At 47.3% G+C, this 12,330-nt stretch overlaps 1 protein-coding gene across 5 annotated transcripts in view; it reads left to right on the top strand.

Annotated features, from left to right (window-relative positions):
• Positions 1 to 12,330, top strand: part of amph (amphiphysin) — a 452,493-nt gene that overhangs the window by 229,421 nt on the left and 210,742 nt on the right. For all 5 annotated transcript variants that reach the window (XM_072467226.1, XM_072467225.1, XM_072467224.1 and 2 more), the window contains exons 9-10: positions 7,604 to 7,686; positions 11,103 to 11,253. In XM_072467226.1, the coding sequence (XP_072323327.1) occupies positions 7,604 to 7,686; positions 11,103 to 11,253 (234 nt within the window). The remainder of the gene's footprint in view (positions 1 to 7,603; positions 7,687 to 11,102; positions 11,254 to 12,330) is intronic.

The raw sequence follows: 12,330 nt of genomic DNA, 5'->3' as shown, positions 1-12,330 counted from the left end.
CGTCAGCCCTTTCTTTTTCGCAAAGTTCAACGCGTCCTCAGGCGACACAAAGTAAAAGTGCTGATCCTCATGCGTGACCCAGAGACGGGCTGGGTGTAACAGTCCAAACTTCACCTTTTTCTTGAAAAGGATCGCCCTGATCTAATTGAAGCCTGCTCTCCTCCCGGCCACCTCCACGCTCAGGTCTTGGTAAACCCGCAGGATGCTATTGTCCCACTTACAGCTCCGTGTCTGTTTGGCCCACTGCAGAATGCGCTCCTTATCCGAGAACCTGTGGAATCTCACCACCATAGCCCTCGGAGGGGGTCTCCCATTCGTGGCTTCTTCGCAGGTGCTCTGTGAGCCCTATCCACCTCCAAGGGCCGGGAGAATGCCCCATTCCCCCAGCAGCTTCTCAAACATGCCTGCGACGTATGCCCCAGCGTCCGTTCCTTCGGACCCCTCCGGGATCCTGACAATTCTTAAGTTCTGCCGGCGGGACCTATTCTCTAGGTCCTCCACCTTCTCCAGAAGCTTCTTTTGCTGGTCTCTCAGCATCCCCTCCTCCTGCTCAGCCAGCACCTTCTCCACTTTCTGGATTGCACGATCCTGGGCGGCCAACCTGAGCTCCAACCGCTCAATCGATGCTTTTAGCGGGTCCAAGCAGTCCCGTTTCTGCGTAGCAAAGCCCTCCTGGATGACTTGCATCAGCTGCTCCATAGACTGCTGGGTCGACAAGCCAGAGGTTCATCCCTCTGCCATGCTGTCCCCTGTTGCAACTACAGCCCAAGTCTTCTCTGTCTTCTTATTTCTGCCCTTACGAACACTTCTAGTCCTTTTTCCATGCACCAAGGTGGGAATTCAGTAGAGAATTGCCACTGGCATCCGTTCTACAATTCAAGTCCGTTAAAAGATCAGGGGAAAAGGTCCAAAAGTCCGACCAGAGCGGGAGCCACCAAATGTGCGACTTACTCCTTCATAGCCGCCACCGGAAGTCCCTTCGCTGACCATGCTTGACCAGAAGAAAGTCCCAGCTTCCAAGCGGAGGGCCAAGAAAGCCCAGACGAAGATGCCAACAAAGGGCAGTAAGAATCGAAGGAAATCCATCTATAGGTACAAAGTTATGAAGCAGGTCCACCCTAATACTGGCATCTCCTCCAAGGGCATGCACATAATGTATTCATTCATCAACGTCATTTTCGAGTGCATTGCGGGTGAGGCTTTCCACCTGGTCCATTACAACAAGCGGCACATCAGCTCCCGGGAGATGTAGACCACCATGCACCAGCTGCTGCCCGGGGAACTGGCTAAGCATGCCATGTCAGAGGGGGCAAAGGTGATGACCCAATTGCACCAGCTCCAAGTAAAACATTCACTGTCCTGAAAAACACACCCAGGGATAGGGCTATCTCAATGTTTTTTTTTAGATTCAGACTGGACTGCCAGTAGCTTTTCTGAGTTGTGCGATTGTTTATTCCACTCACCAATCTGTCTTGCAACATCTCTGTTAAGGATGCGTCGAGTTCACAATGATCTGCCAGTTTCTGCAACCTGGTTAAAAATTCAGGGACAGTTGCTGGCAAAGATCTTGGCCACACGTACAGAGGATTGTGTTCCGGGGGTAATAGGGGAGGACCAGACGGGATTTGTTAAGGGATGACACCTGACGTCCACCATTAGGCGGCTCTTAAATGTAATAATGATGCCTGTGGAGGGGCGCGAGGTCGAGGTGGTGGTGGCCATGGATGCAGAAAAGGCCTTTGATCGGATGGAGTGGAAGTATTTGTGGGATGTCCTGGGAAGGTTTGGGTTTGGGCAGGGATTTGTGGATTGGGTCCGGCTGCTATATCAGGCAAACGTAAGGACAAACCGTGTTCGATCAGAATATTTTAGTCTGTGTCGAGGGACGAGACAAGGGTGTCCAGTCTCCCCACTACTGTTTGCCCTGGCCATAGAGCCTTTGGCAATGACGCTGAGCGCATCGAACATTTGGCGAGGGATAATGAGAGGGGGGGGTGGAAGATAGGGTCTCGCTCTATGCGGACAATTTGCTCCTTTATATAACAGACCCATTGGGGGAATTGCAGGAATTATGGGGATACTGGAGGAATTTGGTCGGCTCGCAGGTTACAAACTGAATATGGGCAATGGGCAAGTGTGAGGTTTTTGCGATCCAGGCAAGGGGGCAGGAGAGGAAACTGAGGGAGATGCCGTTCAAAGTGGTGGGAGGGAGCTTTAGGTACCTGGGGATTCAAGTGGCAAGGGACTGGGGTCAGCTTCATAAACTAAATTTGGGCAGGCTGTTGAGCAAATGAAAGGGGACTTCCGTGGATGGGACGTGCTCCCGCTGTCATTGGCGAGGAGGGTACAGACTGTGAAAATGACAGTCCTCCCACGATTACTGTTCATGTATTCCAATCTAAAAAAGGCATTTTTTAAGAAGATGAATGTGGCGATCTCGGGTTTTATATGGGCCGGGAAAGCCCCGAGGATGAAGAAGGTCCTTCTTGAGCATGGGGAAGGGGCTTGGCCCTTCTGAACTTTATTAATTACTACTGGGCAGCTAATATATTGATGGTTAGGAAATGGGTAATGGGGGCGGGGTTGGTGTGGGAGTGAGTGGAGGCAGCATCTTGCAAGGGCACGAGTCTGAAGGCTTTGTTAATGGTACCTCTGCCATTCTCGCCGGCTTGGTACTCCACAAGCCCAGTGGTAGTGGCAGCCCTGAGAATGTGGGGCAGTGGAGGCAGCACATGAGACTGGAGGGGGTGTCGGTGTGGTCACCGATCTGTGATAATCACTGGTTCGCTCCGGGGGGGGGCTGGGGTGGGAGGGGGAGGGAGACTGGGGGCGGGGGCTTCAGGAGGTGGCAGCGGGCAGGGATTGAGAGATTTGGGGATCTTTTCATTGAGGAGGGTTTTCCCGAGCCTGGCAGAGCTAGAGGAGGAGTTTGAGTTTCCGGGTGGGAACGGATTCTGTTACCTGCAGGTACGGGATCTTGTTTGGAGGCAGGACCTGAGCTTTCCTCGCCTCCCACTAAGGGGGCTACAGGATAAAGTGTTGTCTAAAACAGGGGTCGGGAAGGGAGGGTCTCGGAAATATACGAGGAACTGATAAGAGTGGGAAGGGGTCCGAATCGGGGAGGTGAAGAGGAAGTGGGAGGAAGAGCTGGGAGGAGAGTTGGAAGTTGGGTTATGGGAGAAGGCCCTGAGGAGAGTCAATGCATCCTCGTCGTGTGCCAGGCTTAGCCTGATCCAGTTCAAGGTGGTCCACAGGGCTCATATGACTGTGGCCCGGATGAGTAGGTTTTTTGTGGAGATAGAGGACAGGTGTGGGGGAAGTCCTGCGAACCATGTACATATGTTTTGGTGTGTCTGAGGCTGAGGGGATTTTGGCAGGAATCTCCAGATGTCATGTCAGAGGTCCTGGAAGGGAGAGTAACTCGGAGTCCAGAGGTGGCAATATTTGGAATGTCGCTGCATGGTGGCGCAGTGGTTAGCATTGCTGCCTCACGGCACCGAGGTCCCAGGTTCAATGCCGGATCTGGGTCACTGTCCGTGTGGACTTTGCACATTCTTCCCGTGTTTGTGTGGGTTTCGCCCCTACAATCCAAAGATTATGCAGGCTAGGTGGATTGGTCACGCTAAATTGCCCTTTAATTGGAAAAAATGGATTGGGTACTCTAAATTTAAAAAAATAAAAAAAATATTTGGAGTGTCGGAAGATCTGGGAGCCCAGGGGGAGAGAGGCCGACGTTTTGGCCTTTGCCTCCCGGGTGGCCCGGAAATGGATTTAACTGGGATGGAGGGACTCGGAGCCTCCAATGTTGGGGGTTTGGGTGAGCAGGAACAGGAGGGGGGGTGTGGGGGGAGGCATGGAAGTGACGAATAAGGGCAGGGATAGTTAGGGTTCAGGGCTGGGGTGAGTTGGGTATGTTATTGTGGGTTTTTTGTGTGTTGAATCTCTTTGTTGTTTAAAATGTTAAAATTATAAATGCTTCAATAAAATATTTTCTAAAAAAAACTAATTAAGCAACGGGTTTGCCCGGCTTCCTACCTACCATATTAAAGCAGCATCTCTGGAGGATGATAGAGGACTTGGGGTCATAGTGATTTCGCACTGGGTCTACGAGCTTGTCAAATGTTTTCGAGACAGAGGGGTCTGGGTAGGCCAGGCTTTTTATTATGTTGAATGTCAGGGCCCGGCATGTTGTCTGCAGAATCACTTCTTGTTTCTCACCTCCCACTATATTATTAGCCCAGACGAAGTAACGCATGAGCTCCGCATACTGAGCCCAGTCTTCTCCATTAACGTCATACGGTTTGAGTTAACTGAAGAGAGGCATTTAGTTTCTTACGGGAGAAACTGCGTGGATTCAACTCTGAAGGCTCTCGGGGAAAAAAACTGTTTTTACTCCTCGTCGCCAATATAGTAACTTAGTCAAGGCCAACAATAACCCCCTTTATTTAAAGTAACAAATCAGGCCACAACCGCGGTGTACAACACTGGCGTCCCAGCCCCGGGGACCTATGGAGATACCGGTCACGGTCGGGACTGCGGGCTTTGAACTCCCACCATGCAACTCCTATTGGCTGAGCCTCCGTCCACTCAATAGGGGAATTTATATTCCATGGAGCCCACGGGGAAATCTAATGATGATCCCTTGTGTCCTTTGTGGCCATCATAACAATCACTAAATGTTTAAAATGTATATATGTTCCATTTCTTTTATTCTCAGCCAATAGTTTGGAATGATTTAAGACCCACCTTTACTGCCCGCCTCCATCTTCAAGTCAGCTTGGTGTGAATGGATGTATTAAAATGGAAGCACTGTGACTGCTTTGTTTTTAAAAATATATACTTTATTCATAACATTTATAAAATATGTCACATGACTGGGCAGCACAGTAGCATAGTGGTTAGCACAGTTGCTTCACAGCTGCAGGGTCCCAGGTTCGAATCCCGGCTGGGTCACTGTCTATGCAGAGTCTGCACATTCTCCCCGTTTCTGCGTGGGTTTCCTCCGGGTGCTCCGGTTTCCTCCCATAGTCCAACGATGTGCGCGTTAGGTGGATTGGCCATGCTAAATTGCCCTTAGTGTCCAAAAAGGTTAAGTGGCGGTTACGGGGATAGGGTAGATACGTGGGCTTGAGTAGGGTGCTCTTTGTAAGAGCCGGTGCAGACTCGATGGGCCGAATATCCTCCTTCTGCACTGTAAATTCTACGATTCTATGACCGTTTAATGTTGACATTACAGAGGGTACAAACCAAATGAGTTTCTTCCATTACTGCGTGGTAGTCACTACATGGATAGCACAATTGCTTCACAGCTCCAGGGTCCCAGGTCCGATTCCAGCTTGGGTCACTGTCTGTGCGGAGTCTGCACATCCTCCCCGTGTGTGCGTGGGTTTCCTCCGGGTGCTCCGGTTTCCTCCCACAGTCCAAAGATGTGCAGATTAGGCGGATTGGCCTTGTTAAAATTGCCCTTAGTGTCCAAAATTGCCCTTAGTGTTGGGTGGGGTTACTGGGTTATGGGGATAGGGTGGAGGTGTTGACCTTGGGTCGGGTGCTCTTTCCAAGAGCCGGTGCAGACTCAATGGGCTGAATGGCCTCCTTCTGCTCTGTAAATTCTATGATTTCCAATCACAGTTAATATTGAAAAATGAAATGAAAATCGCTTATTGTCACGAGTAGCCTTCAATGAATGCGAAAAGCCCCTAGTCGCCACATTCCGGTGCCTGTTTGGGGAGGCTGGTACGGGAATCGAACCGTGCTGCTGGCCTGCCTTGGTTTGCTTTAAAAGCCAGCAATTTAGCCCAGTGTGCTAAACCAGCCCCTATATTTACAAGCTTCATTACACGTCCAGCCTATAGCCTGAGGGCTTCCACACAGTTCCAGTTCCTTGGTCTACTATGGTTGAAAGGCCTTAAGATGTTGGTCTTAGATGGGTGTTGATACTTGCGAGAATATTATTCCTGTTAATTGAGCAGTGGGTATTGTACTAATTGAACTATGGTAAGCCGCTTCATTGTGCTTGGCAGGAGGTGTTGGGGGAGTGAGGGTGGTGCGTGCACATTGATGTCATTGTATTATAGTGTTTAGAGTTCAGCATAGCATACAGTAATCAATGGCCGACAAAACCCATATCTCCCAATTTTGTAAATTCCTCAATCAATTTGAAAGCTTCTGGTCCCTGACATTGCGTCTTCACCCTCAGACGACGAATATCACACCCATTGTAGTTGAGGTGTCCAATGAAGCTGCCACTGACTCCCCTCTGCACTCTGTGCCCCCTTGAGCACCGCATTGCACTAATTTTGGCAGAGAGCCCATACTTAGCTGGAGGTCCTGGACCTGTGCCCCGTACCCTCATGTAGTAATTGACTTCTCACCTAGTATCTTCACTCTCCCAGCTATGTATCTGCCTACTCTCTGCCTGGCAAAATATCCTGATCATACATGGCCTTGAGTAAAGATATTCTTTGTAATACTGTTTTAACTGTACTTTTCCGCTACTTTATTTACTCAAGTTCATAGAATTTACAGTTCAGAAGGAGGCCATTCGGCCCATTGAGCCTGCACCGGCTCTTGGAAAGAGCACCCTACCCAAGCCCACACTTCCACCCTATCCTCATAACCCAGTAAACCCACCCAACACTAAGGCAATTTTGGACACTAAGGGCAATTTAACATGGCCAATCCACCTAACCTGCACATCTTTGGACTGTGGGAGGAAACCGGAGCGCCCGGAGGAACCTGCAGACTCCGCACAGACAGTGACCCAAGCCGGGATTCGAACCTGGGACCCTGGAGCTGTGAAGCAATTGTGCTAACCACTATGCTACCATGCTGCCCTTTACTTTTCTGGGTTGTCGAACTGGGTTCGATTTCCTTCACTTACTGCAAAGTGGTAAACTGTGTTCATCATTTAATCCTTCACGAGACTCCTCTCCTGTAAAGGTTTTCCCTCTTGATCGCTCAAATATCTCTTCATATTCCATCTCTTTTATACTTGGTATTATTCTTGGACACTTCAAATGGGTTATTACCTATGAATTCGCTGTCACTATTCCAAGTAAATCTGCTCTTGTTTCTCACAGCTTGTATAGAGTGCAGATTAGACAGCAATGTAAATAATTTGACATTTCAAATAAAACTGTTCTTTGAAAAGATTGAGAAATAAAAGGAAGGAAAACATTGAGATAAATTGGATGATTTGGGGCTGCTGGTGTAAAACTTTCCAAAACCTGGGTGTACATCAAGAACTTGGCTGTTGAACATATCTAATTCCTGGCTTGTGTGATTCATGGACTCTTTGATATCTGTACCTGAATATATTCTTCTGTTACGCAATGCACTGAGTCTTGTAGACTACACTTTTAATTTCTAATGGTGTGGTTTAAAGAGGAATCCTTCATAACATGTATTGTATTTGTACATTATTAACCCATCACTCGATGGGCCCCAATGAGGGTAAACACAAATAATTAGACTCCAATTTTATTTTATTTCTTGATGGAATATTTTTGAATGTCTGGAAATGAGAGGGCCCGGTTATTACCAGGCCACTATCAGTATTCGTTTGGAGATGCCATTTCATACTTGTTCTTTTTTTCTTTTCTAGCTCTGTCACAAACTCTATGAAATAATGAGTAAGCTCGGGGAGCAGCACGCTGACAAAGCATTTACCATCCAAGGTGCACCCAGGTATTGTACCTAATGAAAATTAAGTCATCATCGCTTTAGTTTCAGATAAATTGAACAACTTTCTTGACAAACTTGAGGGGCAATTTTACAAATCTCCTTGGGTTCTTCATGGAAGTGGATTTTGTGTATCGGGAGGAGGGTGGTTTAATGCAGCTCACCCATTGGAAAACTGATGGAATCAGACAACCCTCTCACTTTCCACCTGCTCAATTTTGCTTTCCACTTATACTGAAATCTCTTGCTCACACTGCCCCTGCTCACAGTCCCGGTTTTCACTTACCGGGGGATTCCTTTTTGGAAAACCTTTCATCGGTGCTTTTTAGCCAACAGGTCAGTCATCACCTGATTGAAAGCTGCCACACGCCTGAGAGGTTGAATGACCAACTCTTGTTACTATGTTTCATGTAGTTGGTTGAGTGTTCAAACCATCCAGTAAAATTAAGATTGGTATTGACCCACTAACATCAGCACCTGAACTAAAGGCTGCGCATATTCCACTTTACTAGTATAGTGTAAATCTCAGAAATCTCAACTTTTACTGTGCCTGAGGCTAAAGAGTTCTGAATCCAGACTATCAGTAAGTAAATAAGCTAATCGTAAAGGTGGATAGGTAGCATATTGCCATTAATGGACAGATGTCACATCCAAAACTGGTTCAACAACATTCCGAGTGGAGCTCCTGAATCTCCCCTTAACAGGCCTTACTCTTTTTAGAGTTGCTTTCATGTTAAAGGATGTGCAGTCCCATTTGCAGTGCCTATCTAATGTTAACACTCATGCATTCTCATTGATATGACTGTAGATGGTTAGACTCCTAAAGGGGGAGCCCGTGCACTCTAAATCTAGCCGATTTACATGTGTGGGTTTCACAGTCATTTCTGGAGGAACTCTTCAATGCAGTGATGGGTTTGAATGTGTGTGCATGTTTGAATGTGCGTGCATGCATGTATGTGTGCACACACAGTGTGAATGTATCGTACACCTGATTGCCCAAAAGAACCCTGTTGCACATTTTCATGATTTGGTGACACGGCAGCTGGAAGTTTGCGGTCCCACGTGCTTTGGGAATCAATGCGGGTGGAAAAGTTGACGGGCCACCAAAAGGTCCGTTGACTTTGGGCCGTGGAACTGGAAAATCCCGCAGTGTTTTTCCTTACATAATGTCCCATTAACAAATATCTCCAGATTCTACTCCCTTTCCCTGTCCGTACACCCGAAGTACACTGCACCTGTTTCATAGAGAGATAAGGATGTCTGGATTTTTGGGTTGTTGGCATGCTACAGTTACATCACTGGAAGTTGCCGCCTGTCTTCTAGTGAATATTGCATCAAAGAACTGGGATACAACTCAAGTGCCTGTGAGGTGTACAATTCTGGGCCTGATGATGGGCCACAGGGTCACTTGGTTGCTATTGGACAAGAACACCCAATTAAGCTCCATGATAGGGTACAACATGGGCTGTGGAAGAAGATTTAATAGGTGGAATGGAGTTAACAAAAGAATCTTGAGTGTACACAGGCTATGAAAAGGAGTTTGAATGGGTGGGGTAGAAACCATAATCTGGCATTGTGAAATAAGTTTAAATGGTTAGGGTAGAGTCCGCAATGGAGTAGAATGTACATGGTCTGTGGAAGGAATTCAAATGGGTGGGTTAGAGTCAATGACAAGGTTGAGTATACATGCTTGGAGGAGATTACATAGGTGGATAGCGACAATGATATGGTATTGTCCATGGGATGTCAAAAGACTTGACGGGCTGAAAGGCCAATTTTCATTTCTTGTTTCTTGAGCTCTTACATTGTTTCTGAAAATCTAATTTGATTAGTACGAGGTTCTTACCACTGATGTACTGTGGGTCTTTGTGACATCAAAGTCAAGAGTGTTTCATGTTTTAAACGATTAGCAGTTGGATATAATCAAATGTTTGATGTTATTTCACACTGTCTTTTGCTACTGTTGACAAAGGAGCTGGAGGTAGGTTTGGAGTGTGTGAGATGTAGACACAGTTGGTAGTAGGAATGATTAGTTTTCGATTGTGGCTAGGAATACCAAATCATGTACGCTGTAGTCCTGCTAGCAGGCTTAGAACTTGGCCTCCTGTCAAAAACTAAGATGAACCAACATTATTACCAGGTGGTAAATCTTATTAATGTTTGATATTGTCCCTGCTGTTTGTAATTATCACTCTGCTTTTGTTGCTTTATGTATTTATCCTAGATATGTACCCGTTGTTTGTGTTTATATTTAGTTATTGAGTCTATATAGATATCCAGTCCCTTTATAATTAGTTTAATGTTCCTCTTCGTGTTGTAGAATTAAAAGTAGCGAGCTTAAACTTAAAACAAAATTCTTTAACATCAGGACTGCCCTCCCTGATAAATATCTCCCAACTACTTCCATGTTGGGCGTGATTTAACTAAATGGGAACAAAGTTCCATTGCGAGCGCATTTCGCCGTGTGATTCCCAGTGCTCGCTGCACCGAGAAATACAAGAATAGAAAACGCGACTCACGTTTGATAAGGGGCCTCAACGAGGAACCCACGGCCGAGGTCGCACATAGCCCCGTTTTGTACACTGAGGAGCTCGCTCGCCGGAACTCTCCAGCTTGGCACAGCCAGTCTGGCACCCTGGCCGTGGCCCTGCTAGTTCCACCTGGGCACCTTGGCAGTGCCATGCCAGCATTGCCAGGGTGTAAGGGTGGCACCAGCAGTGCCAGGGTATCACCCTGCCCAAGGGGCATGAATCTGGGGGCCTCCAAACCCCTGGGAGACTCCCACGAGTGTTGCTCCAACTGGTCCCCGAGGCCAGTACTGAACAGCGCTCGCCCGAGGTCTCCGAGATGAGGGAGATTGATCCAAGATCTCGGGTAACGCAGGAATCTGCACATTAGAGTGAGGTTAGCTGTCTCGCTCTAATATGCAGACTTACCTAAAAGTGATCCCACCCACAATGGGCGGGATTCACATCACAGCATCTCGCGTGGTCGTGTTGGATGTCACAAGGCGTTGCAAAACGGGTAGATCCCGGGAGTGGGGTCTCCGGGTTCCTATCGGCCACACTGCGCCATGGTGAGCTGCTTTTCGGGCGCAGAGTGGCCATTAAATCACACCCTTCATCACCCTACCAGTGCAAATGGCTATATTGTGGCTGTGTTAACAAGGGGAAGATCTTTGCAGTGTGCGTGACAGAGCAGTGAAGTGACAGATGAAGCTTTAATCTGAATAATACTCCACATAGCAACAGCACCAGTCCCAGAAGCTTGTGTGAAACATGTTTGGCAGAAGATTGAAAGAGGATGGCACAATGATAGGTCCAGACTTTTGGTCAAAACCAATGTCACTGTAACAGGTATGTAGAATAATCTTACAATATTCACCAGCTAATTTATGTTGCATGCTTTTCTGCCCTGTTTAGTGACTCGGGACCATTGAGAATCTCCAAGACTCCGACACCACCAGAAGAACCATCTCCGCCCAGTAGCCCAGTGACCAGTCCCAATCATACTTTGGCACCTTTGGCAGCATCACCAGCTCATACTCCAACTCGCCCCAAGTCACCATCTCAGGTAAAGTTTGAAACCAAAAGCAAAATGGATTCAGGTAGTGTTCTGTTGTACTTAACAGCACAGCCACACAGAACATTTTCTCCCTTGCTTGGATCATACCCCCACATACTGCACAGACTTTACACAACAGTCTGGTCTGAAACTCTGGCAAATGTTTCAAAGGGATGCACAGAATGGCGGTAAAAGGAATGGGAGAGATTATGCCTGCAAATATGGAAAATTCTGCAAATGCACATTTCACTCAGCACCTGTGAGGCAAATGTTTTGTGTGCAAGGCTCTCGATAAATGTTAACACTCCATCTATATATCACAAACGCCTGTTTGCCACTTTTCAAATATTCTCAGGCCCTGGTATTCATGGGCACGGTGATTCTCTGCTGGTTCTGGTGACAGTAGGTGAGCTGGTCCCATTCATGGAGACTGGGCCATTTAAGTAGCTGACACAAGAGGATCTAAGCCTGCATGAGTTTAACTTAAGTGCTCAACCTGGCTGCATGCTAGCAAAGAGAAAAGTGTTATGCTGTTCTGATGGTGGGGTGCAAAAAGGCCAGCAAACTTTATGTGGGCTTTTCAAGGCCTAGTATGGAACATGTGTCAGTTCTGATTCGTGTAACTTCCACTGGGCCTTCAGAGGCACCGGACTCCCAGGGCAGTCATAGAAATTCCCCAAAGTTACAGTTTGACGTGGAGAAAGGTGTGAACTGGTCAATATCTATTAGTTCTGCCACCCAGCAAGTGTTTGGGCCATTGTTTACAGAGTGAAAATCCACCAAACCCTAAGTTCCACCCCAAAATATGAACACAATAATTGACACATCCTTGTGCCCCATTGAAATTCCAGAGACTCTTGACAATGATTTCAATCCTCCCCACCTTATGAAAACTGACAGGTAGTTAAAATTGCACAGGTCATTTACCTAAGGAGGCACCCACCAAAGCGGCTGGGGTCATTTTTAACTTATGCACCTGATGAGATCATCGGGATCTGAGTGCAATTTTACCGCAGTTGCCTGATCGGGAAGCAGCGGTGAGTGTCCCTGCTCGACACAGCAAGGAAGTGGGTCAAGTTTTCAATC

The sequence above is a fragment of the Scyliorhinus torazame genome, chromosome 11 (genome assembly GCF_047496885.1).
Source record: "Scyliorhinus torazame isolate Kashiwa2021f chromosome 11, sScyTor2.1, whole genome shotgun sequence".
NCBI lineage: Eukaryota > Metazoa > Chordata > Chondrichthyes > Carcharhiniformes > Scyliorhinidae > Scyliorhinus > Scyliorhinus torazame.
Note: the sequence above shows the minus strand (reverse complement) of the source record. Positions and strands in the feature narration are given on the sequence as shown.